Genomic DNA, 27,589 nt, shown 5'->3' with positions numbered 1-27,589 from the left:
GTAGAGAGCTGGGAGTAGTGGGGAAGTTGCAGAATGCTGGAGCCTGGCAAGGGGGAAATGGCAACTTCCTGCTCAAACATCTAATGTCCCAGTTCTATCTTGGTTGCTTCTACTAATCTGAGATCTCACGGAAGCTGTGTCTTCTTAATTCCCAGTAAATTATCTTCAGCAAACCTCTGAACCTTCCCGTGCACATGGCATTTGCACATAAATTCCCCACACAGTGCCATACACATACAGACCTCAATAAACGTTAGTCTGTGTACCTGGCCCACTCACTCCTTTACTCTCAGTCCTTGGCTCTTGGCTAGAGCCTTTATCCCCACCTCCCGCGGCGCCCCCACCTCCTGGGGTGTGACCAGCGGAAGAGACAGCGGCGATGGGATTGGAGGATCTAGAAGGCAGAGCCTGGCCCACGACAATTTGGACGACTTTCTGAAGAGTCTGGTAGGCCGGACTGCACCCTCATTGGTCGAGGGCCCTATAGGTGGGCGGGGCTTCCCTACAATCTACTCGCCGCTGCTCCCTCCCCACCTGCTCCGAGAGTGGCTTTGGGTTCGCTAGAGCTAAGCAGCTCGGGCAGCTGCTTCTCTGGCTAGCACCGTTACCCCCGCCCGACCCCAGGCTCTGGGCGTGCCCAGGACTTAGCAGTGCCGCATACGCTCTCTTCCTGCTCGCTGGCAACTGTGTCTGGGTCTCAGACCCGAGGCGGTGGACGCGGCCTCCAGGTAGGAGTTGCGGCGACGACCCACGCAGGGGAAGCGAACCAAAGCACCTTTGCCCTTGGAATTTGGGGTAGGAGTCGACAAAATTGGGGTACCCCTGAGCCTGACCGCCGCGCTTCTCCCAGGGAAGTCCCACTAGTGGGGTGGTGGAAGACGGCTGGCTGCCCGTTAGCCTCGGGCCCGGTTGGCGTCCCGAGCCATAGCTCTGAGGTTTTGGAGGGGGGCTGGAGCTAGGCGGGGGCGGCAGAGCTCCTGTCTCTGTGCCTGGGCTATGCTGCTTCTCCTACACTCTTCTCTTTCTTCTGTTTTTGAGGGCATTTTCAGGAAGCCTCTGGTCGGGCAGAATGTACTTTCCCTCCGCCAGTGCCTTCCCTTCTGAGAAACGCCCCAGACTTTCCGGTATTAGGGTAGCTGAAGGGATCAATCGAAAAACTTTGGATAAATTGCATGTTTCTGGGCTCAGTTTCCTCATGAAGTCCAAAACGGTTTTGGATTAGAGAACTGAGCGTTCTAGTAGAAGTTTTTGGGATTTCCAAATTAGATAGTCTGGCGGTCTCTTTAATTCCCCTTCTCCCAAGACTCTTTAAAGTTGAGCACTGAAGCCCTACCCGGGTTGGCTCAGTGGTTAGAGTGCTGGCCCATGGACTGGAAGGGTCCCAGATTTGATTCAGGCCAAGGGCACTTACCTGGGTTGGAGGCTCCATCCCTGGCCCTGGTGGGGTCCTGTGAGGAGGCAAATAAATAATCAATGTGTCTCTCTCACACTGATGTTTCTCTTTCCCTTCCACTGTCTCTGAAAAGCAATGGGAAAAAAACATCCTCGGGTGAAGATTAAAAAAAAAAAGTTGAGCACTGAATTATGACTCAGGAAACCAGGGTTCAACTACTAATTCATGTGACCTTAGGAGAGTCATGCAACTTGTGTGAGCCACAGTGTTTTCAACTGCAATGTAGGTGGTGGGCTGGCTAGATTTTGGTATCTAAAGAGCCAGTATCTTCTGCTCTGACATTTGGTCACTTGGTTCATGGGTCCAGGCTCCTAACTGACAGGTAAAGGGTTGTCTCTGAGATGCTTGGGGTGAGAGGAGCTAAGCAGATGGAAAGCTTTGTGGTAATTATGTAGCTAAGCCAGCTAGAAAACTAGTGGTGGTGGGGAGGGTGAACAACAGCCAGACTGAAGGTGGGGAAGGGTGGAACTAACACAGAACCCCATGCCCCAGAAGTTGGGCTGGAGGCCCCTGGCTTGTCTCCTTCTTATTCAGAGCACCCAGGTTTGCAGACCAGAGAGGAGGCTGATGACACATCCAGGGCTATTTTCAAACCCTGACTCCTACTGTAGAACCTGTTCTTGTCATCCCCACTGTAGGGGTTGCTTTACCACCCACCAGCTGTCTTATTGCTTTCTGAATTTTTCCTTCACTTTCATCTTCCTGGAATGGAGGAAGACAATTCTTGTCTGAGGATGAGAAAGTAGGCAGCCCAAGGGTGTGGAGAAGGTGGGAGCTGCAGGTGGTTTCTGAGTGTTCGATGGAGCAAGTGGGAAGAGTGTGATGGAATTGATGATGTTGGGGACAGGGGACTCTTTCACCGTAAAGCTACAGCTACCATATTGCTGAACATTCTGGGCTGGTCCTCATTTTTTTGGATTTGGCCTTTGTTCAACTGTGTTCTGGATTTGAGATTTCTGCTCCCTGAGCCTCTGTAGTTAGGGCTAGAAAACACCACGTGGAGAGAATTTGTTTGGTCTCCCCTATTTGCTTGCCTTCTCTCCACTCCTTAAGCGACTCTTGGGGACAATTATACTAACCTTCTATGTGCGTCTGTGGCTCCCCTCCCTAATATGGAGAGAAAAGGCTGTTGAGAGATGACATCTGGAGGTGTTTAGAGCAAGAAGAGGGGCTGAATGTGTGAAAAGGGCAGTGTACCTTGTGTGCATGTTGGGGGTGAGGCTTTCATGTTAAAACACACCTTCTGAGTTTGAGCAGAGAAGCAAAAACAGTGACACACAGAGGCCCAAACTTTTACCCTCTCTCTCTACTTGAAGTTTTAAATTTTCATTCTTAAGGCTACTGATTGGAAAAGGAGTAAAGGACCTGTGTAGCCAGGTATAAGGATAGAAGCAGTGACAGGAAAGCAAGAAGTTCCCAAGAGAGGAGAGGATAGAGTCTCTGATCAGGATGCTATTGGAGCTGCCAGTACTTTTCTGTTAGGAGACTTCTGGAGCTACCTGTTGCAGTCATGGAAAGTTCAGATTCAACACATGGCAGGCTTAACAAAGGCAGGCTGTGCCCCTTCCTTCTTGGGGAAGGTGGGGTGAGGAGTGTCTGGCTGAAAGAAGGAATTGCTTCTGGTTTGAATAGAATAGAGATAATTTTTTCCTTGGGCTCTCAGTTTGGGTAAAATGAGTGTTATAACCTCGGTCTTCGGGAGGCTGTTATCAGATGAAATAGAGATTGAAATCTCAAAGATGCAAGGGCTTTAGGAGGGGAAATGTAAGCTCCCCCACCCTGCAACCTTAATCAGAGTAGTTGAACATAAGGCTAGGCACACAGTTGTTGTGTCAAGTGTCTATTAAGGCTCTATTCATTTGTGACTCAGGGTCCTGGGGTGTGTGTGTGCGCTTGCTCATGAGTGTGTGTGTGTGTGTGTGTGTGTGTGTAGGAGGGTGGGAGTTGGTCCTGATAAACTTGAATCAGTGGATTGGAAGCCACAGTATGGATTGTGGCCACAGTCTGAAGTGCTGTGTTTATATGCTGTCTCTTCTTGCCCAGCCCTCCACGTTGAGAACCTGCATGCTAACTGTTGCTGTACCTGTTACTTCAACTGGCATGGACTGTAGAACTGGATGTTAACTTCCTTGGGGGTCCAAGGTGGTATGTGGCAAAGAACTGGGAATTCAGTATCTGCTACTCTGCTTGACCTCTCAGAGTCTTGGTTTTCTCCCCACTTTTTCCACTTCACTGGATTAAATGAGGTGATTCATGGCCAAATGCTTTTTAAACTACTAATTGCTGTACAAATAATTAAGTTCAGGCCCGGTGCTCAGTCTTGTGGAGGATATAGAGTGTAATCCCATCTTCAGGGAATCTACCATCTAATTTGGAAGTTAGTGGCATGTATAGTACATGACACACCGAGTCCTTACCTCAGTGCAGGCTTTTACAAATGTATTATGAATAATTTCAAACAAATATAAAGGTAGAGATGGTTGTTAGTGTAATAAGGCCCTATGTACTCATCACCCAACTTCAACAGTCATTAGCCCATGGCCAATCTTACCCTAATTACACCTCCATCTTTCTTGTTATTTTGAAACAAATCCCAGACACTTTATCAATTTATCCATAAATAGTTCAATATGTAGCTCTAAAAGAAAAGGATTCATAAAATATAGCCGCTGTACCACTGTCACAACTAAAAGTCCCTTAATATACCACATATCCTGGCAGTGTTCATATTTCCAGTTGTTTAGGAGGCCATTGTGCACTGGGAGGCAGACTGGGGCATGAGTGCTTTTGATTAAGGGGAATGTGACTGACAGAGGCCGTGACATTTGAGCTGAACCTTGGAAGAGAGGCTCACCAAAGGTTCAAGCTGGAGGGATTATGGAGCTCTAGTCCTCATTTTACAGCACCCCTCCCTGTCTCTGGGGCTCCAACTCTGAGGCTGACTTGTGGAGGGTTCTTGTGGAAACTCTGTGCCTGGTTCTCTATTGGTAAATGGGAGTTCTCACTCTCTGCCTTGCCTCCCCAGTTCAGAGTCATCCTGGAGCCTGAGGTCAGCTGTCCTGGGAATATTCCTGGGAGGCTGCTCTCCTCCGGGCCCCTCCCCAGTGCCTGGCCCTGAGGCCAGTTTGGAGCAAAACAGGATGCACTCAGGATGAGTGTCTTTCCCAACTTGTCATTTAATCGCCATGGCCCAGCTTGAAGCTTCCTCTCTCATTCATGATAAAAACCCTCACAGTCTCCCTTTTCCCTCAGCCCAGTAAGGGCGTGGTGACTTCCTGCATATCCGGGCAGCCCTCCTCCACCCTCATGTGGGGCTGAGGAACAACTTCCCTCATCCAGGGCTCTCTTCCAACTTCCAGGGCCAGGAGGAGAGCAGCCTCCCAGGAATTCTCCCAGGACCTCAAGCTTCAGGATGTCTCTGAACTGGGGAGGCAAGGGGGAGAGTGAGAATTCCCATTTACCAATAGAAAACCAGGCACTGAGTTTCCACAAGAACCCTCCACAAGTCAGCCTCAGAGCTGGAGCCCCAGAGACAGGGAGTCTGTGCTGTAAAATGAGGACTAGAGCTCCATTAATCCTTCCAGCTTGAACCTCTCTTCCAAGGTTCAGCTCAAATGTCACGGCCTCTGTCAGTCACATTCCCCTTAATCAAAAGCACTCGCTCCCCAGAGCAGGCTGTGAGAGGGACTGAAAGATCCCACAAATGCTGCTGCCTCCTGTTCTTGGGCTGTCCTTGGGAAAGGAGTGGCTCTTTTCCAACAAGTGTGGGGTCCTGCCACTGCTTGGTTAATGATTGAGCCACATAATAACCACCTTGGAAAGTCACCTCTTGAAGATGGCCACTAACTAATTCCTGTCCACCCCAGGCCTTAAAGGGACCCTATCCTGAACCCTCACCTTTCCCCTAGGGGACATTAAAAACCTTCAGTCATAGGAACTTCTGGAGCCAGTTAAACTGCCCCTCTGTCTTCCTTTGGGCAAACAGAAATAGTTATTCATATTGCTTCAAGGACACATATTCAGTTTAGGTGGTGAGGGAATTGATTTGATAAGGATTCAGATGGGCAGTGGGGTAAGGACATTTTTAGGCATCAGACAGAGTCAGAGGCATGTAAGGGTGTTTCCAGGAGCTGTTGACACCCTGATCTCAATTTAAAAGTCTAAAAGAGCAAGAAGGGTCTGCCATTACTTGGGGTGGGATGGGGCCATGTGTGTGTCTGTTTTCAGCACAACTGTGGGTCCCTCTACACCAGGCTAGGATGTGAGCTACCAGCCACACTGCTGCTGCCAGGCTGGAAGAGGAGGCCTCCCTCAGAGAGCCTGTATCTTGACAACCAACAGGAGTTGGGAAGGGTCAGGCTAGTTCCCAGGTCCAATTTAGAAAGCTCTAGACCACAAGCCATTTTCTTCAGTTTCAGCGAAAAGAGAAAGAATCAACATTTCATGCACCTTGCAGATTTCACTATAGAGTCAGGAAACCTGGCTTCTAGGTGTGCCTCTCCATAGCTACTTCTCTATCAGTGACTTTAGAGAAACCTTTTACTTTCTCTGGGCCTCAGTTTCCACATCTTTAAAATGGGAAGGGCAGGTGGCACAGACTTAGTGGTCTCTCAGGCTCCCTTTTAGCTATGAAAGTATGTGTTCACAGTCAAGGCCCTTTTCTTATCCACAGGCAAAGGTGAGCTGGCTTCAAATTCTGCCAGGCCCAGTCACTAGATATCATCAGCTGGCTGCCAGTTTGGGCCTGTCAGGTCTTGTGCTGCCACAGCTTGGTTTTCCTTGAGCATGGCTTTCCTGCAGTTTGAGCTCTAGCCCCTCCCCATGTTTGTGTCTGTCCCAGCTCGCCACCTTCTGACCCATTCAGCCACAAGTTAATGAGTGACCTGTTCTCCCTGGGTAGTACCAGCCCAAGGTGCTGCTGGTATCCCAGGTCTCTGTGGGAACCCTCTGAGGGCTTAGTCAGCTCCAGTCACCTTTACACTTTCTCCCATGATGCCCCAGAGGTAGGAAGCAGACAGACCTTGGCAAAGAAAGGACTTTAGAAGGTACTTTGTCCAACTCTCCTTCTGAAGCTGGGGTCTTCCCTCCAAGTACTTGTGCAGTTCCTATTCACCCATCTCCCATCTTCAGTACCTAGGAGTGCAATGTTTCAAGGCAGTTGCTTTCATCCATGGAATGTCTAAAAATTTTATTTTATGTTGATCTGAACTCTGTCTCCCTGTGACTTTTATCCCTGGGCCTTGGCTCTACTCCCTGGGACCACCTAGACCCCATCTGCTCTCTTTGACCTTCAGAGATCTGAGGAAAGAATCCTAGTTTCCCTGCATCTTCTTCAGGCCAAACAACCTCAGCTCTTCCAGGTGCTCCTCCAGGGACCTGGGACCAGTCCCCTTCCTAGCCTCATTACTGTCCTCTGCACATGCTACTGTTTGTGGTCTTTAGGGTGGGAAATGAGGCTCTAGAAGCTCTTCACTCTCCCCTTTATTTCTAGCCTGAATTTTTCTAGCCTCAACTACAGAATCCTAGTTCCAGGAACCTCTCACAGCTGTCTGATTTGTTCATCATTCAGGTCCAGCCAGCTCCCATGACTGGAAAGCAATTGGAGAGGACAGTCATCTTCTCATGTCCCCATAGCAGAGGGCAGTCCTGGTGAGAAGGCACTCACCTTGATGAGTTGACTGCAGTATACTGTGTGGGGGCTGACAGTGTATACTGCTTTCCTACCACTTGCTTTCTTCTCTTGAGCTGGTGGGGGTAGTGGGAAGGGGATATTTTAAGGAACATTGAAGCCGGAAATAAGTGTAAGCCATGCCCACAGGGGAGCCTAGAAAGGTGAATCAGAAAGGGAGAAACACAAACTCAGTCATTCTTCTAGCTGTCAGTGACAATGAATGCTCCCATGTCTTTCAAGTTTCCAAGGCACTTTCACTTCTACTATCCCATTCTGTTCTCAGAGCAGCCCAGTAAGATAGACAGTATGATTCCCTAGTGTGACCCTGGGTGATCTCTACCTGAGGCCCAGGAAGTGGGAAGGGCACTGTCTTCAGGAAGGGAGGATTTGGAACCCAAGTCTCCTAACACTCAGTCTTCCTTGTTTTCCCCAAACCATACGCCGCAGCAAAAGCAGCTGGGGCTGACTCCACAGCTTCCCCACCACAGAAGAACCTCTGTCCAGGCTGCAACTCTGTTCCCACAATTGAGGAAGCGACTTCAATGGGAGGTGGATGAGGATTTCCTATTCTTTATCTGGGCTGGCCAAAGGCTGGGTTGTCTGAGGTGTGACATAGGCACTTGCAGACAGCGTTTTTGCCCCAGGCTGAGGTCCAGTCAGGCTGGGGAAGGGGCAGGGAGCTTGGGAGACCCTTGCCCCAGATATCCGGCCTGAGTAGTCCCCACCTGAATAAGGCCTTCTAAGTGGGAAAAACAAAGAGGGGCATGTGGGAAAGGGGCCAAAACAAAATACATCCTGAGTTGTACACACGGTCCCTGGGTCAGAAGAGTGTCATGGTGAAGAGTGGGTGCAATGGTATATGCAATAGTGCATGACATTGGGCATATTACTTAATACCTATAAGCTTCCATTTTGTGAGCTATAAAATAAATGGAGATATGTACCTACCTCATGGGGCTGTTCAGTATTAGAGTCAATAGTATAAACAGAATTCTTATTGTTGTTTAGTAGTAGTTTTTGCCACCTCATCACTTTGCCGTGTTTCACTGAAATGGGTATGTGCAGTGCTCAAACCTGCCACCTCCTGAGCATTAGGTTTGAACTTTTCTGTCGCTTCAGTTTCCACCTGCTCTGGAAAAGCTCTCCCTTACCATTCTCTCCTACAGGGCTCCCTTCCTCTGGCCTCCTTTACTGGCAATTGTGACGCTGCAACAGGGTGTAATACCAATAAGAACCCAATAACAATAGTGAACTCTTCTAGATTCTTGACACATTTGAAGTTATTTAGCTACCATGACAATGCTGTAAGGCAGGTACTGCTCTCATCATCCCCATTTTACACATGAGGAAACTGAGGTTAAATGAAAGTACATGAGGCAAAGAGAGGTTAAATGAAGAACTTACCCAAGGTTACACAGGTAGGGAGTGATGGATCTGGGATCAGAACCCAGGCAGACTGACCCCACCGCCCACACCTTTAGTGACTAGGCCATGCCTCTCCTCTCCCTTTCCCAGATGCTTGGCCAAGAGGCAAGAACTGAGGCTTGGGTTTCCCTTCTGCCCCTGATTGCTTATCACACCCACCAGCAATCAATCATTCCTGAGCAGACAGTCCCCAGATCCTTGCCTGCCCCCCTCATCAGGTGGACAGATGGACAGGAAAGAAAACTCGAAGGGCTGGGTTTCATGCTCTAAAGCATAGCTGCATTAGGGTGTGAGAAGGTGTGCAGGAGGGAGATGGGGTGGTTCTGATAGCAGTAGCAGGCTTGCTTGATTAGCACTTTCCAGCAATGAGGGGTGGAGATCAGGGTGCTGGGTGCCATCGGGAAGAAAGGGCATTTTAATGAGCTATCTTGACAAGTGAGTTGCATTATTTAGGAGGCATGGGTGGCAAGAGATAGGCAAGAGGCTAGCTAGATTACTTTTGTGATCCCATCAGCTGGTATGGCCCATGCTGGAATTGGGTATGTGGGGAGGGGTTGGCTTTTGTGCAGAAGCTGTAGCCCTCCCCACAATGTTCTCACCTCAGCACCCTTGGGTGCTGCAAGCTTCCTTCCACCAGGCTGTACCACCTGCCAGCTCCATTGCTTTTGAACTCATTATCTATTATCTTGCATCCAAACAAGCTCCATCAGATGCTACAAAGGACATTCCATCTTAGCTTCTGCCTCCCTGAGAATGATGAGCTTGGTAGCAGCTCTGGCCAAGTACTCCAGGGAAGTTAGGCTTTATTTTTAGCTTCCAGACCTTGCTGTCAACATAGGGCCTGGCACCAAGTAGGTGCTCAGGTAATATTAGTTGAATAAGTGCACGGCCAAGGGGGAATAGATTTGAGGGGAGAGCCAGGAAGGCTAATGTGGTAACAGATTAACAGAAGGGCTCTGAACATTTAGGGGAGCTCCTGGCCTAAGAAAGTTCATTTGGCCTTTCATAACTTCAGTTTCCCCACTTGTGCAGTAGGCCTGCTTTAGACAGGGCTGTTGGGACCAAATGAGATGTGGGATGATCAAGTGCTTTCTCCATGATGGGAATTTGCTTCAGGCTAAGGATTCATACTGTAAAAATCCTGGTATATGTTTTTTATATCTATGGCTTAGGCTGTTTCTCCTGTTTAAAGAGGAAGATTCTAACTTTTTAAAATGTTTTTATTGATTTCAGAGAGAGGAAGAGAGAGAGAGAGAAGCATCAATGATGAGAGTCATTGATCTGCTGCCTCTTGCATCCTCCCCTGCCCCCCCACTGGAGATTGAGCCCATAACCTGGGCATGTGCCCTGACCGGGAATCAAACCTTGATCTCCTGGATCATAGGTCGACGCTCAACCTATGAGTCACACAGGCCAGGCAGGAGGATTCTAACTTGGTGGCTCTGACTCTGTAGCCAGACTGCCTGGATATGCATCTTGTTTTACCACTTCTTAGCTGTTGACCTTGGGCAAGTTACTTGCTATCTCTGGGCCTCAGTTTTCACATCTGTCAAATAGATTATCAGAGTGCTTATCTCACAGGGTGGCCAAGAAGATTCAATGATATTAACCATATAAAAAGTAGCTAAAGAAATGCCTGGGACATAACAATGACCTTTGGCTATTATTATTATCTCATTTTATACTTGCATAAACCTCATGTCAATACTATGATCATATCACAATTTTACAGATGAGAACACTGAAGCATGAGAAATTAAACCTTGCCCAAAACAATCTGGCACATACTCAATAAATATTGGTGTCTATTATTAATTATATATTGTTATCAACAATGAGCACAGCCATAGCTAAGAAGTAGCAAAGCCAGGTTGAAAAGTTATGTTTTCAGATTGCTAGCCTGTTATTCTTCCCACTATACCTCAAAACCTTTATGCTCTTAAGTCTTATGCAGCCTTTTGGCCACCATTTGGAGTTCTGTTTCCCTTTGCCCAACTATCGTCTGAACTTGAATGTTGTCACGCCCTGTCCCCAAAGCCCTAGGCCCTTGCTCTCTCTTTGTGCTCAGCATCAGAGCCTTCTTTTTAGCTGACCACAGGGCTCAGGGGAAGGGTTGTGTCGCTTTCAGAGGGAGAACAGACCTGGGCCTGAGGAGGCTACCTCTCTCAAGCCCATTTCCTTTGTGTCAGAGAGTTTTCTCTGGATCTCAGGGTGGGGACAGGCTCCCTCAAGGCATTTCCTGTTCGGGAGATTATATTTGGCCTCAGAAAAAGGAAAGGGAAGTAGGCAAGGCAGTGGGATATAGAAGTGGTGGCAAAGAGTCAAAACGGATGAGAGCCAAGATTTCACAGGCCAAAAGAGGGAAGCAGGAGGTGAAGCATGTCCTTTCTTTCGAGCTTGGATGTCCTACAGGTGCTTGGGATGGGAAAGCTAAGTGCACCTTGAAACCAGAATTTCTCCACCCTCAGGAACAGTTTATTTTCCCTCTCACATCTCTGGGCCTTGGTTCCTGGCCCTGTGGTTACTGTCCTGGAGCAAGGTTCTACCAGTCAGCCAGTGTGCCGAGTTGCAGGTGTGTGCTCAGTTCTGTGTCCTTGCTATGGGGATACCAGAGAAGGGGGTGGAGTCAGAGGCCCACACACACTGTTTAGTTGGGAAGCAGAACTTCCTGTCTAGGAGTTGCCAGAACATTCAGTAGCCCTTACCACACTACAGTGAGGATCCTGAGACCAATAGGACCCAGTGGAGTTGAGCTTTGGTTGAGTCAGTTAGACAGACTCTTGTGCTTTTGGGAAGCTAATGTGTGGGGAGCCACTTAATTTAACTGAGCCATTGGGTGGTAGGAGGTTGGTGAGAAGTCAGGGATGGAAGGCTTCATGGGAGGCAGTGTTTGGCCTCTATCTTGATGAATAATAGGAGTTTTCAGATCAAGTCAGACGGAGTCTACAGTGTGGATAACCTCAAGTGCTAGGTAGAAGCAATCTGCTATATTCACCCTGGGCTGTGGGCTGTAGGGAGTCTGTTAGGTTGCAGAGTAGGAGAGTGGCCAGGTCAGAGCTGGGCTCTTAGAAAAAGAAGCTGGCAGGATGACCTATTGAAAGGAGAAGCTAGGGACTGGGAACTTGGAGGACTGAAATAATCCAAGCATGAGAACCTAGAGCACGGTTGGGTGTGGGAAATCGTGACCATATGATGGAAAAGTTGATAGAACTTGGTAACTAAATACATGAGTAGAGAGAGAACAGACCAGGATGACTGGGCATTTAAACCTAGATGTTTGGTGGCTTAGGAGGGAAAGATGAGTTTGGTCTTGGTACCCACCAAGGACTCTCACTTGTTTCTCCCAGAAGAGAATATGCAGGGAAAAGACAGCTCCCTCTACTGAACCAGCAACTGCCAATTATACCTACCTCTGCTCCAGATCGAGATTTTGGTGAATGGCCATGGGAAACTGAAGCTCAGACAAAGACAGTAGCTTGCCCAAGGTTACCCAAGAAATTCCTAGTGGAACTAAAGCCAGAATGAGGTTCTCCTGACCTTCAATCCAATAGTCTTCCATACCACAGTGAAGAATAGTTACCACTGGTCTAACATCTGCCCCAGACTGATTAGGCTGGCATTTCTTGCCTCTAGGCTGGGGACTAAAGGTGATGGAGTAGCATGTGGCTTATTAAAACACCTGTTTTTCCTTGTCACCATGACCTTGTCAGAGCACCTAGGACTGTGTTGGGGGCAGGATCCCCTGGGGGCAAGAAAGCTAATGGAGAGACTGCAGCAGAACAGGTGGCAGCTTTGACCTTCGCTGTCACAGGGAAGCCCTGGGCCGGGCAGGAATGTTAGCTGCCTGCTTTGGCCCTGCTGTATCTAGTGCTAGCCTCGGTGACCACAGGCCTGGCTGACTTTAGACCCAGATTTTCAAGCAGCCCCAGCAAGCCAGAGGTCTGCTTTAGCCACAGGGCCCTTATAAACCTCCCTTATGACCCTCAGTACAGCTACATATGGAGCTCAGGCCACAGTTTCTTGAGGGGAGGGGCACAGTTGGTGGTTCCTAGTGTAATGTTCATATTTATAAAAACTCCCAACTAGAACTGCTACCTCTCCTTGGCTAACCCTGCAAGGTGCCCACAGTGTCCAAAGACAAGGGACATTCATTGAATATTGAGTCCATTCTTTGTCTCACCCCACAGGACATCCCCAAGGTGGGTGGGGCTGCCTGGAGGTGCCTGAGGCCCCCAGGTAAGGTCTCACACTTCAGGTTTGGAATCAAACTTTTTTTGGTTGCAGGGGCTGTCCTGTGCAGTGTAGAATTTTAGCAGCATCTGTGGCTTCTACTCAGTAGATACTAGTTGCATCCTTCTCCAGTTGAAACGATCAAAAATGTCTCCAGATATTTTCAAAGATCCCCTGGGGGTAACTGTCACTGGTTGAAGAATCCCTGTGGCCCTGTAGCCTTGGACATGGAGTGCTAAGGATAGAGGGGTGTTAGAATGGAAAGCCACACACGTGAACCTACCACTGGCCAGCAAGAAGATTCAGTGGCTTCATTTTGTTGCCACCCAACCCCACACTACTGTACCTTCCTGGGCCTTTTGCCATGTTGGTGCCTCAGTTGTGACAGGGAGACTCTGAAGTGTTGCTTGCGTAGCCCCAGGAGCCGGCATCTAGCCATGACTCCATCTGAAACTGAGGATGGCATCTGAACAGGTGTAGTAGGAACCCCAAGTTCTGCCTGTCTACCTAACAAGCTGGAGTCCAGCCAGTGTCTAGTACTGCCAAGCTAGGCCACTTGAAATTCAGCGGCCCTTGCTGTGGTGCCACTCCTGTGAGGTTTGGAATGTGGGATGACAGCTATTTTGGTCTTGTCTCCCTTCCTCCTTCTGCCTCCCTCCCCTGTAAGAATCTAGTTAGAGTTGTGATTCCAGCTAAGAGCAGCAGAAGCAGGGAGAGACAAGAGTGTACCCAACCTCCCATGGACAGGGTATTACAGACCCCTCTGAATGTCTACTCCAGGTTTGGAAGGGGACGTCTTAGCAGTCTTGGAATCCATGACAGCTTTTAGTATGGGCCCTTTTAAAGGCTCCTCTCCTTTGGTCCCCCAGAGTATCTCTGCCATTCTAGAGGGCCCTTTTGTGCAAATTCAAATGAAGCAACCGCCTTTGAAGAATCCAAGGCTTGAGGGTGGGTAGGCATGCTTCTTGTGGCCTAGGCCCCTTAGTGTATCCTTATAGGAGGGTGAAAGGGGTTAGTCATTTGAGCTTGGGGCCAAGCGAGATGTAAGCCCTCTGCCAAAAGTCCAACATCTCCTTAAGCAGGTCCCTCTAAGAGTAGGGGTGAATGAAAGAAACAGGCCTTGCATCAACCAAGAGAAATGATCTGAAAAGCTACTTGTTAGGACCTAGTAATTGCCAGGTGGGACAGCAGGGCCTGGAGTGGTAGGCAGCCCCTCTGCCTACCTTGGGTACTAGCTTGGCCTTGGGGACAGAGCCCACCTTGGGAACTTGGGTTTTCACATAGATGATGGCTATACAGGCCTTTCTCCAGCACTTTAGAACGCTGGCCTTCTTCCTGCACTCACTGAAGGTGGGAGAGGCCATGCTGATAACAGATCTTGTTTTGGAGACACTCATCCTGCCTCGAGGGCCATGGAGGAGATGCCTTTCCAGATAACCAATACATTGTTTGGAAGCTGCCTTAAGGAGCAGGTCAGCTGTTTGAATAATTACCTTCACAAACACCCACAGACCTGCCCGCTCCTGTTCTACCATAAGCATTCATATTACTGTTCATTGCTCTCTCCTGCTCTTGTACTCCCCCTAGAGAGAACATGGGCCAGTGATTAGAATGGCCTGAGCCTGGTCTCTGGTTAGAATCTTTCCAGAGATCTATGCTATGGTTTTTTAGCTGGCCACATCTGTTTATGGCAGTGGTTCTCTTATCTTGGTTGCACTTTAGAATCACCTGGAGAACTTTCAAAAACAAACAAAAAACAGATCCTCTCCCTAGAGACTAATTTATCTGATCATGACTGAGGCTCAGGCACTGGCATTTTTAAAAGCTCCCTAGATCAGCATGGCCAGAGTGGCTCAGTTGATTGGAGCATCATCCAGTGCACCATAAGGTTGCCACTTCGATCCCTGGTTGGGACACATATGGAAGGCAACCAATTGATGTTTCCCTCCCTCCCTCCCTCCCTCCCTCCCTCCCTCCCTCCCTCCCTCCCTCCCTCCCTCCCTCCCTCTATCTCTCTCTCCCCCTCCCTCCCTTCTTTCCCCCTTCCTCTTGATAAGCATGTCCTTGGGTAAAGATTATAAAAATAAAGCTCCCCAGATTATAATGTTCAGCTTGAGTCGAGAGTTTACTGCTCCAGCTATAACAAAGACACTTTAATCTGGCTCCAGTGACATCCACCCATTGTTTGTCCTGGGCCCTGTGTCTTGCCTGGTCCTTAGTCCTGAGCTGGACTTTGGATTTTGGATTATCAGGCAACAGGCTGAACCAGGGCCTGGGCAGCTCTCTCACAGCCCAATGAGTGCCCACAAGGCATAAGGACTAGAGTTTCCCAATAGTGGCGTGAAGAAGACACAGTTGGTGACATTAGCTTGGTAAGGTATGACTTCCCAAAGCTTAGTTGCCCACTGCTTTCTCTTTCCCTCCTAGCTTTCTCTCTCACTTCTTTACAACTAAGACACAATCAGAACTGAGCCTTTAAGACTATGTGAATACAAAGTTCAAGTAGTCCTAACAAAGGAAGCCCTTTCTAATGATAGCTTTCATATAGATACTTTCAAAACCAGATAAAACCTTACCACATCCAGACTAACCAGAAAGGTAGGCAGGAAAGTTATTGGTCCTTACTGTTTAGATTTGGAAATGAAACCTTGGAGAATGAAGAAAGTTGCCTAAGATGACTTAGGCAGCAAGTATGGGAGCGGCTTAATTGGAAAAATCTTTTTCTCAAACTCAGTTATCATGTTTGGGCATTATTGCATTTCCTCTGTGGGGAATGTTGCTGCCTTTCTCCTGGATGCATAAACTCTACCCTCGTTCATAGAGTGCAGCACAAGAAAAGAAGTCTTGCTTTTCTCCTCATTGCATCCTTCTCTGCACAGAAAAATGCTCCATACTAAGAGGGTCCTTGGTATGTGGCCTGTTGTAAGTGTAGGTGCAGGTACCATCATTGACCTCAAAAACCATCTGCTTCTGCTCAGCCAGTTCTTCCTTGATGCTCCCTCCAGGAGGAGGCTTGTGAGTGTGGCCCTGGGGCCAGATTTGACTCCAGAGCTCTCTAGAATGCCTCCTCCCCCAATTTTTGGGGGTTCAATTCAGGTGGGCCCCTCCCCAGGGGAAGAGTCTGGTCTTAAATCTCGATGGAATCCAGCTTGTGCCAGCTGAGTGCTGTCCCTGACCTGTCCTGGCATATCAGCCTTGCCTTGGCCAGAGCACAGCTTGCATGATATAGATGCTGAAACTACTGGAATCTGCACATCTGGCCACAGTCAGGCATTCCTACATCAATTGTGTCAGCCTGTCCAGTGTCACTCTCTCTGCCAGGCACATAAGGCAATCCTCAGTCTGGGCCACCTGGGCCCTAGCTCCAGGTGAATTGATTCTTCTGGGAGTGGGTGGTCACTCCTGGCCTCAGCTTGGGCAAGCTGAGATGGGTGGGAGGGACGAAGGCAAAACACCTTACCTCAGCCCTTAATCACCAAGACATATATCCCTGATTGCTCATCTGGGAGGGGGCTTCAGAGCCTCCCAGCATTCCATGAGGTGGTATGTTGTTGGGAGCCAATGTTCTTGACATCCTGTTGGGGAATAACTTATTACATTCTCCAGATTCCTGCCAGGGAGGGCTGCTGGGGATGCAGGCTGGGGCCCTGCTTTGGACTTCTTGGCTCCTTTATCTTTTTGAGCTATTGTGGTCTCTGAAATTTCTGCCTCATAACCTCACTTCCCTGAGCCATTTGGCTCCAATTCTGATGGTAATAAGGATGCTGCCACTTTCCAGATCTAGAAGGGAGCTCTAGCTGAGCCTCTTTCTCCCATTTCCTCTTTTTCCTTAGGAAGCTTCAGTTATGGTGGGGTGGGAACTCATCTGTTGAGTGCTTGGTACTGTATGTCAGGGATATTTTTGTCCAGTATTTTATTGAATGCTTTTATTCCACAGAGGAGGAAATTGAGTCTTAGAGAGGTTAAACAACTTGGTCAATGTCAAAGAGCTAGTGACTGACAGCTTCAGGATTTAAACTCAGGCCTGTCATTCCACTAGACCAGAAGGGGCAGAAAACAAGTTTGAGGGCCTGGAGTTGGTTCCTTTGAGTCTAAGCCCCTTGTTTACCTGGCATCTGAGGGCAGGTGTACATAATGCCATGGAGAAGAGTGCCGGACATGGAATTTGAAGGTCAGGGTCATATTCTCAGTTATGACACAACATTGTGTGACTTGGAAAAGTCCCCTGGGCCTTAGCATGCTCCATACTGTAGCTTTTTAAAAATATGGATTTGGAGAGTTCCACCACAGACTGATAAAATCAGCCTCTGGGGATGGGACCTTGGGGAATTAGTATTTTTAAAACTTCTTAGTTGATTCTAATGTGCATCCAAGGATGAGAATACCTGAGCTAAGTGATTTAAGTCAGCACTTCTCAAACTTTAATGTGCTGCAAATCACCTGAGGATCTAGTTCAATGGAGATTCAGTTCAGTAGGTCTTGGACTCTGCTTGTCTAACACGCTCCCAGGTGATGCTGATGCTGCTGGTTCAGGGACCATGCTTTGAATAGCAGGGGCTAGAGGGCCCTCAGTCTGAATGAAACAACTTGGCACTCACCTGAGTGAGCTGATCCCCTTCCCAGCAATCCTGACTAGGGTCACTGTCTAACATTAAGGGGGCAGGCAGCCCACCATTATCCCACGGGCCCCATGGCTCAGGCAGATGGCACAAGACACAGGACTTCATCACTGTGCTCTGCCTCCCCACTTAGGCTTAGGGAGGAGCATAGGAGTAATGGACAGGCAGGTACCTCTCTCCTCCCTTCTCTTCCTCTTTGTTCTGCCTCAAATCATGAGTGACAGGGGGCTGTAGTGGACTTCAAGTGTGTGTTCCTGACATGTACGACTATCCTTAGGGATTGGCTCCCCTGACCCTCGTGGCCATACCAGACTTATAGCCCTTTAGGTGTCACGTTTTCCTTCTATGCGCACCTTTCTGGAAACTCCTACCTGGTCCCTCCTTTGGCACTTCCCCTTTGTCTTAATGACAGGAAAGCAGAACTGGCTGCTGGGAGGGGATCTGGGGACAGGGAAGGTCCTTCTCCTGGGTGTGTGGCAGGAGTAAGAGACTATGGGGTGGTTGCAGCAGCCAGCTCAGCTATCCTAGCAGCGAAACCATGTCCCTCAAATGCTCCCTGGGTGGGTGTGAAGTCCCTTCAAGCTACTCTTATCACCCTCCCCCCACCTGCCTAGAGACCTGGAGCCTTTCCCAGGCCTGCATTACCTCCTGCCGGAGAGGCTGAGGTAATGCTAGCTGGGAGGTCCTGGTGCTTCCTAGCTCTTGATCATAGGTAAGAGTTGCAGTAACAAGAAACATGCACATACATACAGATGCAGGTGCATGCACAGACCAAGGGGCCTGTGGGGCTGTGAATACAAGAGCACAAGCCCACACCAATCCATGTGGATCGTGAACATGAGCAAACTTGGCTACAGCTGTACACAGAAGCACACACTTGAGAAAATACACAAGTATTTTCCCCATCCTTGTTTGCCCTCAGGGGCCCCAGAGCCTTCTTTTCTCCCTCTCATTAATGTGTGACCCTTGAGGATCTTGTTAGTTTTTCTGACGGACTTCCACCTTCCCACATTCTTTATCTCCTCCTCCACCCACCCAACATATCTGAAATATTGTTTTGTGCTTTAAGTTGTCAGCTCCAGCTGCCAGGTTCTCATCCTGGATTCTTTGTGGGAGGGCACTGCAGAGGAGAGCACTTGCTGCCTTGGAAAAACCCCACTAGTCTCCTTAGAGTCCCCTGGTCACAGGTGCTAAGAAAATGGAGGAAATGGGGACAGGACTCTGTGGTCAGAGCAGCTCTGCTGAGCAGCAGCCCACCCCACCTTTAATACCAGGTCCCATGTCCCAGCCCCGCTGCTTCCTGGCACCACTTGGGTAGGGACAAATAGCTGCCTGGGCAGTCTCAGGGCTTCGCTGCTGGTATTCAGCCTACACTGAGCCAAGAGGGCCTCCTCTGTGGCTTCAGTCCAGCTACACGTCTGCACCGAGGCTGGCAAGGTTGTCCCACTAAGTGCCCGGAACTCCCAGAGAAGAGGTAGGAGGCCGATCCAGCCATTGCCCTCCAAGACGCCCACAGGCCACCACCGTGTCAGTAAGGTAGTCAGCACTGGGTTATGCCGCAAATAAGCCAGTCTCAGAGGAGAGCTGAGTCAGTCCTGGGAGACTCCCAGGGGGGAGAGAGCTGGACCTTGAGTGGTAGGGGAGGAAGAACACTGGGGCAGCCGCCATGTCAGAAGTGGCAACCCTGAGCTGGAGTCTAACTGAACTTGGACTCCGGGCCTAGGACTGCTACCCATTCCTTTCTGAGCTGCTTTGGAGAGCTGTGAAATGGTGATAGTAAAACCTTCTTCACAACTTCTTGTGTGTGTTCAGTGAGATTTGGTTATCAAAGTGCTGGAGAATGTTAGGTATGATGAGGGAAAGAGCATAATAATTGGTGAACATTCCATCTCCTTAACTGGACTGAGACAGTCTACCCAGGCCATGGAAAGGGATGGCTCCCCGAAGAAGAAGGGTGAAGATACAGCTGTGCCTCCCCTCTCCCAGCAGTACTCTGATCCCAGATGGTACTAGGAGGTGCTGCTGTTGGCAGGTTCTGTTCTTGGGCAGGGGCAGAAGACAGGGATGGCATTGGGACAGGTAAAGAATGAGGCTCAAGAAAGGGGTCTCAGGACATACAGGAAATGGGGCTTGGGGAGTAGAGAGTAAATCCTAGCTGCTTGTGACATGAAGCAAATGTGCCAACCCCTCCTAGCTTCTCTTGCTATTTCCAGATCACCAGAACTAGAGGTGCCTGCCTGTTGGAGGTGAGGCAGCAGGCACCCATCACCCCACTAAGCCCACTTTTCTGCCTCATTCTCTCTTCCTGTTCTATTTTAGAAGCTGAGACCAAAAAAGCATGTGAGTGGCTCCGAGCAACAGGATTTCCTCAATATGCTCAACTTTTTGAAGGTAAGGTTTCCCTTCCCCTAACCTCCAAATGTTCCTTATCCCTCCATTTTTCATCTGTAAAATGGGGAAAATCAGATCCTTTCTATGACTGTACAAGAAGCTGTGTATCCTGGCCCTGCTCCTATAGTTAGAACCTCTACATCATCATCTCTACTGAATAGCTCTTATTAGCTCTTACAAGCTCTGCTGTTGCCCATGTGTAAAATACCTTGTCTTGACCAGGGCCACTGCTTTGTACCATTCCAAGGATGCCAGCTGCATAGATGCAGTGTGGAGGGTGTGCCCTGGCAGCTCGGTCCTCACTTCATCTTCCCCATGGTCTCATTTCTGTTTTCCTTCATATTTCCATTTTTCTTTAGCAGTGTTCCTACTCGCTGTTTCTACTTCTGCTCTTCTTTCCACATTCCCACTGCACCCTGGCTTTCCCTCACCTCACCAACAATAGTCCTTGTCAAGCTCACCAGTGAGCTTGTGGTCAAATTCAGTGGTCACTTCCCAGTCCTTACTTAATCTCTCAAAAGCTTCAGTGCAGTTGGCCACTCACTTCAGCTTCTAGAAACCCTCCTCTCCTGACTGTCTCTCTGGCTGCTGCTCTCCATCTCCATAGCTGACTCTGCTTCTGCTAAATGTCTGGTTGTCTCAGGGCCAAATCCTTGCTCCTCTTCTCTCTCAACATTTCTTTCCCAGGAGATTCTTTTTTTTTTTTTTTTTTTAAATATATCTTTATTGATTTCAGAGAGAGGAAAGGAGAGGGAGAGAGAGAGAGATAGAAACATCAATGATGAGAGAGTCATTGATGGGCTGCCTTCTGCACGCCCCCGACTAGGGATCAAGCCTGCAACCTGGGCATGTGCCCTGATCGGGCACATGGATCCTATGTCAACGCTCAACCACTGAGCCACGCCCAGGTGGGCCCCAGGAGATTCTTGTCCAAGTACCATCTATATTCTGGTGACTCCCAAATGTCTCTCTGTCCAGACCTCATTCCCAAGCTCCAGATTTATCTGTTCAACTGCCAATTACTACCTCTACCCAGATGTCTGCCAGGTGTCTCAGATTTAACAGGTCTCAATCTGAGTTCCCCATGGCATCGCCACCTACTCAAGCCCCAAATTCAGGAACCATCCTCAGTTCCTTTTTTCCTTTGTCTTCCATAGCTAACCCTTCAGCAAGCCCCTTCTCCTTCCAGAATATTTCTTGAGTCAATCCACTTCCTACCATCTTCACTGCCACATCAGTGTGACCTGCTGTCACCACTCACCAGGACTAGTGTGCCAGTCTCCTTCTTGCACTCCCTCTTTTACTCTGAATGCAGAGCAGCTAGAGCCCCCATCACTATAGGCCTCGCTATGTCACTCCTCTGCTCTCTGTCACTCCAGCATACTTAGAATGAAGTCAGCCCAAGTGCTTTATCTTCACCCTTTCTTTATTCCTCTTCTCTTTGCTCACTATACTCCAGGCTCCTTTTTATCACTTGTTCACTCCAGGCCCTTTTCCTCTTCAGAGAATTAATTCCTCTTCAGAGAATGTTAGTCCTGCCAGGAACGCTCTACCCAGGTACTTTGCACCGCTGGCCCCTTCTTGTTCTTCAGGACTCAGCTCAGAGGTTAGCCCCAGAAGGCCTCTACAGACCACCTTTCTAAGAGTAGCCCCCACCCAACATCTCTTTACCCCATCACTTTGGTTGATGTCTTTCATAGCATTTATTATTGCATTCTCTTGTTTGTTTCGTGTATTGTTTATTGTCTTTTGCCCCCAGGAGAGTGAGAAGCCCATAAAGGCAGGGACCATTTCTGTCTCATTTGCTGTTATATCCCCAGTGCCTGGCACAAAGTAGATGCTCAGTGAATATTAGGAAATGAGTCAATGGGCTGGTTTTACCAATAAGGTAGAGAGGTGTGGGATTTCCCAGCTGCTCTCACTTCTTCCCTTGTTCCTTTCTCTCTCTCTTCCCCTCCCTAAACCCCAGGGACTGGGCTACATGCTCTGGGTAGCAAAAGGAAGTATTTCCTCTGTCCTTGCTCTCTCCCTACTCCCCTCATTCACGTTGGGACAGGGAGGAGATTCCCTGTTTGAGCAGCCCAAGATTCAAAGGGAACTGAGGGAGCCCCTGTTGATTCTTGGCAGTCACCCAGGGCCTCAGGCCTGCTGTCCCCCATAGACCTGCCTAACTGACTGATGGGTCCTCTTGTCTAGCTCTACCTTTCAGGCCTCTCCTCATCCTTTCTGCTGATGGCCAACCCAAGCTTCCAGGGCCCCTCCTGTCCTGCAAGCATCCTCTTTCTTCTCTGATCTTGCTTCCCCAGCCTCCCTGCTTCCCCAGCCTCTCCTTTCCAACTCAAGGGCCACTGGCAGAGTTTCTGACCAACCACTCTCGACTTATCTTGGCTTCTCTCTGCCATGCAGAAGGTTCATTTCCCCTGGATATTGGCTGTGTGAAGAAGGACCAAGGTTTTCTGGAAGAGGACTCTTTGGGGGCCCTGTGCAGGTAGGGGGGGCTGAGGGCCAGACCTGGGAGGCCGGGACCCAGCTTGGGGCTTCCTCATGTTAAAAAATCCCTGTTCCCCTAACACAAGAGGAGCCTCATCTATTAACAAAGCTCATCTATTGCCTGGAGGAAAGGCATCCTCGCTCACTCTCTCTTCTGGATCTGTGACACCCTCATCCAACCAGGCACTCTAGCTGGAAAGCCAACATCTGGCCTTGATTCTTTTCTCCCTTTAGTTAGATTCCACATACCATACTTTGATTTGTCCCCTCTCTACTTACACCAGTTTGGCCCTGGTTTGAGGTCAAACCACAACTTCTTGGATCCATCACAGCCTCCTAACTGGCCTTCCTGACTCCCATCTCTGCATTCCCCTCCTTGTCATGGTCCAGCGGCCCAACAGCCCCTAGAGTCAGTTTCCAGGTGGGTGCTACCTCCTCTGTTTAAAATGTGTCCTGCCTGAAGGGAGAAGCCCAATGCTTTTTGGCATAACACCTGAGGCCCTTGCCTTTCACAATCTGGTTTTGACCAACCTTATTAGCCTCAGTCCTCTTTCATAACTACACTGGTCTGTTTACTGTTTCCCTCCCTACCTTGTTCCAAGTTCCTATTGAAGTCTGAGATAGGAGTCCTTCTGTCTCTCTCTCTCCAAATCCCATTTCTGTCTTCCAGGAAGCCTTATTTAACTACAACTCCTTTGTTCATGGAAGTTCCTTGTCCTAACCTCTGTGCCTGCTGTGCCTTCTGTCTATTCTGTTCATGAACCTTTCCCATCTCTGTAATGGTTTGTTTCCACATCTTTAAGCTCTCAGAGAACAGAGGTCATAATCTACCCAGCATTGCGTGTAGCACTGAAACCTTCATGAACACTGGGCTTGGGAGAAGTTTCATTGGCTGGGCATGTGAATTAGTGGATGGCATCTTGGGAGTGTTTTGGTAGGTTATGCCCTGCAGACTTTGGAGGTTGGGACCTTTGGATGAACACTGCTTTGTTTCCTTGCAGGAGACTGATGACCTTGAACAATTGTGCCTCGATGAAACTGGAGGTTCACTTTCAACGCAAGCAGGTCAGTTATAGCAAGAGTGAGGTCTATGAACTTGTGGGAACCTAAGACATACACAAACCACTTTCGAAACTAGCTCCAGTGTCCCAGGGATGTCCTGAGCAGTGCCTTGCTTCAGCCTAGGAGTGCAGTGTAGGAAGCTCTATGAGGCCTCTGGGTTTTGGCTAGCCTGGTCTAGAGACTGGAGTATGAGAACAAGTACCCTGGCCCTTGGCCTCACTCACTTCCCTCAGCTCACCTCTACCTTTTGGGTTTACTAATAACTTGACTTAGAGATAGTTGTTCCTTAAGGAAATCCATCTGCCTCCACTCCTTGCTCTGAGATGGCAAAAATCCCTTGATTAGGGGGTAGACAGAATAATTTGATGGAAAAATCATGGCCTATATGATCTTAGAAGTCAGGGTCCTTAACTCCACCCATACCAAGTCCTTTCCCTCTAAGCCTCATTTTTCCCATCTCTACAATGAATAAGGGTGTGGGGGATTAATAGCTTCCAAAGGCCTTTCTGACTCTGCCAATCTGGGATTGTAGAAACCACGAGAATTGTTGGTCTGCACATAGCCTTGGATTGTGGACCTGATGACCCCATCTTGCCCTGGGGTCAGACTTTGTGGGTTTCCTCTGGGGTTTTCTCTCCCAGAGGCCTGCAGCCAAGTGTATCAGCCAAGTTGCCAGACCCTTACCCAAGAAGCAGAAAACCCCTGGGACCTGGTCCCCACTGACTGCTCAATGACTTTGGGCAAACCTTCTGGGCCTTAGTTTTCCCACCTTGCATATTAGAAAATGAGAAAATCTAAAATCTCCTCCCAGCTCTGGCATTTGTGATTCTGATCTAAGACCAGCCCAGACTTGAGAGGTTGCTGAGGACAGGAGGTCAAGCCACCTGGATTCCAGCCTGGCTCTGTCACTGACTTCCTGAATGACATTTTATGACCTTGGGCAAGTGGCTTCTCATTTGTGGGTCTGAGTTTCACTATCTGTAAATTGAAAGGGATTAGATTAATCAGATGACCTTTACCATCCATCAGGGCTCCATCTACGACAACTGGCTTCCTCCTTCTGGCACTCTCAGAGCCAGCCCTCCCTCTAGGATATGTATTAACCAAAAAACAGGACCCTGTGCCTCAAAGTCCCCCAAGCATTTGGAGGTAGAGTGGAGCACAAGCAAGGGCTTGTGGGTGGACTTCTCTGACCCGACCCTGTGGTGCTCTTCCCAGAATGAAGACTCAGAAGAGGAAGAGCAGTGTACTATCAACAACTCTTGGGCCTTGCAGAGAGAAAGTAAGTGCTGGTCTCACATGGGCTCTTCTGACCTGCTGGCCTCACCAAACCCTGGACTGCCAGTCACCTCCAGCTGTGAGAGTGTACTCACTGAGCTTAGTGCCATCTCTCTGCCGGCCATCACCGTGAGCCTACCACCCAAGCCAGTGGACCTGCTTTTGCTAGGCCATGACCCCAGCCCAAGTGACAGGCCCCAACTCAGCACCACCCAAGGCCCAGAGGGTCCCCAAGACAAAGTCAAGAAGCGCCGTTCCCGGAGCTTCCTGAAGCACCTTGAGTCTCTGAGATGGAAGGAAAAGGGTGGCAGCCGGCAAGCTGAGCCTGAGCGTAGCCAAGCCACCTTGGAGAAGGCCACCAAAGGCTCTTCTTTCCGAAGTCACCACAGCTTCCTCTCAGCTGGATTCTATAGGGCCAAGAACTGGGGAGACACCTTAGCCAGTGGCAGTGGTGCTGAGACTCAGAGGGGCTGGGAGGTTTGGCCTGTGGCCACGCTCTGGCACCCTCAACGGGTACACAGGGGTGACTACCTGGTGCATGTGCCTAGGGACCACAAACCAGGCACATTCCCTCGCTCCTTGTCCATTGAGAGCCTGTGTCCTGAGGACGGACACCGTCTAGCCGATTGGCAGCCAGGTAGGCGCTGGGGCTGCGAAGGGCGCCGGGGCTCCTGTGGCTCCACAGGCAGCCATACCAGCACCTATGACAACATGCCTGAGCTGTACCCAGCTGAGCCTATACTGGCTGGAGCTGACGCCGAAGATGAAGAGGAGAGTGGGGGCAGCTATGCCCACCTAGATGACATCCTCCAGCATGTGTGGGGGCTGCAGCAACGGGTAGAGCTTTGGTCTCAGACCATGTACCCAGACCTGGGGCCTGGAGATAAGGAAGAGGAAGAAGATGAGGAAGACGCTACTTCGTCAGTAGAAATAGCCATAGTTGAGGTAGGAGGTCAACCTGAGGCTCTGGGCCAGGTAGAGGCTCCCACCCACAGAGAGTCCTCAGCCCTGGACCAGGCTGATATCCAGACAGTCATCTTGGCTCAGGCCTCAGCTGAGCTCCAGGCAGAGGCTGAGACCAAGTCACTTGACCAAGCCCAAGATAATGAGCAGGAGGTGAATTCAGGTGGGGAACCCACCTCTGCCTCCAGCCTATCTGTGGAAGAAGGACGCTCCATTTCTGACACTGTGGCCTCCTCCAGTGAACTGGATAGTAGCAGGAACTCCATGAACGAGGCTGAGGCTGCAGGGTCCCCGGCTGGATTCCAAGCATCAGCACCCCGTGAACGACGAGATTCAGGTGTTGGGGCCTCACTTACCAGACCCTGCAGGTGGGAGTTCAGGATAGGGAAAGGGGCAGGGGGCTGTGTTGTCTCTGTCTCTTCCCTTCCCAATTCCTTCCTTCCCCTTTCTCCCCTCCCTCCATTTTCACTCCCCCTCCCAAGCCAATTTCTTGGTTATGAGGCCCAGGGGCAGGTTCTTGGGAGCTGGCTGATTGTCTTTAGGCACCCAGTTGCAGGAAAGAAACAAGACTACACCACTTGGCAATCCAGAATATTGGGTTCCAGACCTGCCTCTGCTGTGGCCTTGAGCAAATCCTAGCTTGTCTTTAGGCCTCTGTTTTCCCATGTGTAAATCGAGAGCATTAGAAGAGATGAACTGTGATCCCCAGCTTTACCATTCTATGTTTTTCAGAACACCCCATCCACTGCAGTCCTGAAAGTGTAGGGGTTGGTACTACTTGCTAGCACTAGATGGGCCTGAGCTCTGTGCCACATCCCTAACAGCATCTGGGCCACTGGGCCACCCTGGAAGCTGAGACTAAGCTTTTTCCACCCTGGGGCCTAGCAGCTATGCTGGCAATGGTCCCATCTCCCTGCATTTTCTTTGTTTTGGGGAAAAAAGGGGTCCAGAAGAACACAGCCCATTCTAACGTTGACCCAACCCTGATCCTCTGGCTTTCTACACTCCCCTCCCTTCCTTACCAGGAAGCTCCGTTGGCACAGCTTCCAGAACTCCCATCGGCCCAGCCTCAACTCGGAATCACTGGAGATCAACCGGCAGTTTGCCAGCCAGATCCACCTGCTGCACAAGGGCTCCTTGCTGCGACTCACGGCCTTCATGGAGAAGTACACTGTGCCCCACAAACAAGGCTGGGGCTGGTGAGTGCTCCTGGGCCACAATGCCGGCTCCCTCCCTGCCCCTACTCCAAGGTCCTGGGAGTATCAGCTCCAGAAGGCAGGTGTAGAGCCCACTGGCCAATGGAGTGGTGGGGTGTGCCAGGAGGCTAGAGGGGCTGTGGCCTGCGAGATCAGCATTGCTCTGAGTGGCTTGTACATATGTCTGCGGAGGGTGCACATAAGATGCATGGAAGTATGTGTGGCATGTACAAGGAGGGATGGCGGTGGGTATCATGAGGTCCTCGAGCTACCATTAGCAAGGTTGTCCTAAAATGCAGCTTTGGTTGTCACACTCTTGATAAACACCTTTCTGTGGCCTTGTGGCTTGGCACTGCCAAAGTTTCCTCCCTATAATGATCCTTTCATGTTCTAGTACTGCCCTTCTTTTGGGCTCTTTCGCCTGCCACTCCTGAGCAATGCCATTGTATGGGCCAGTCGCCCTTCCCTGAATGTGCCATGCTCTTTTCTTTGCCTCTTTGCCTTTGTCCATGTTTTTTTCTTGGCCTGGAATGCCTTTTTCCCATTTCTCTTCTGGGACAATGTCTACTTATTTTCAAGAGCCTGCTGAATTTCTACCTCTTTTTGAAGCCTTCCCTGACCCACTAGGTACAGTTCCCCTCCCTCATGGGTCTTCCCCTAAGTTCTTGGCCCACTACTGACCAAATGCATTGTCACTGCCTGTTGACATAGTTATTTCTTTAACCAGACTGAGAACTCCTTGTGTTCCTCTGTGACTCCCTAGGGCTGGGCCCAGAGCAAGTGCTTAGTGAATGTTGACTCTGGGGATGTG

General features: G+C 49.6%; 1 protein-coding gene across 3 annotated transcripts in view; it reads left to right on the top strand.

Annotated features, from left to right (window-relative positions):
- The first annotated feature begins 536 nt into the window (after positions 1 to 536).
- STARD8 (StAR related lipid transfer domain containing 8) overlaps positions 537 to 27,589 on the top strand; it is a 32,448-nt gene continuing 5,395 nt past the window's right edge. The window contains exons 1-6 of one of the 3 annotated variants that reach the window (XM_081124873.1): positions 543 to 728; positions 19,718 to 19,789; positions 22,196 to 22,277; positions 23,281 to 23,344; positions 24,560 to 25,950; positions 26,608 to 26,781. In XM_081124873.1, coding sequence (XP_080980999.1) covers positions 23,288 to 23,344; positions 24,560 to 25,950; positions 26,608 to 26,781 — 1,622 coding nt within the window. In that variant the 5' untranslated portion in view covers positions 543 to 728; positions 19,718 to 19,789; positions 22,196 to 22,277; positions 23,281 to 23,287. The other 2 variants (XM_081124875.1, XM_081124874.1) reach the window with 2 other exon arrangements.

The sequence above is a fragment of the Miniopterus schreibersii genome (genome assembly GCF_964146895.1).
Source record: "Miniopterus schreibersii genome assembly, chromosome: X".
NCBI classification, from domain to species: domain Eukaryota; kingdom Metazoa; phylum Chordata; class Mammalia; order Chiroptera; family Miniopteridae; genus Miniopterus; species Miniopterus schreibersii.
The sequence above is the reverse complement of the archived record's forward strand: the minus strand, read 5'-3'. Positions and strand labels throughout refer to the sequence as shown.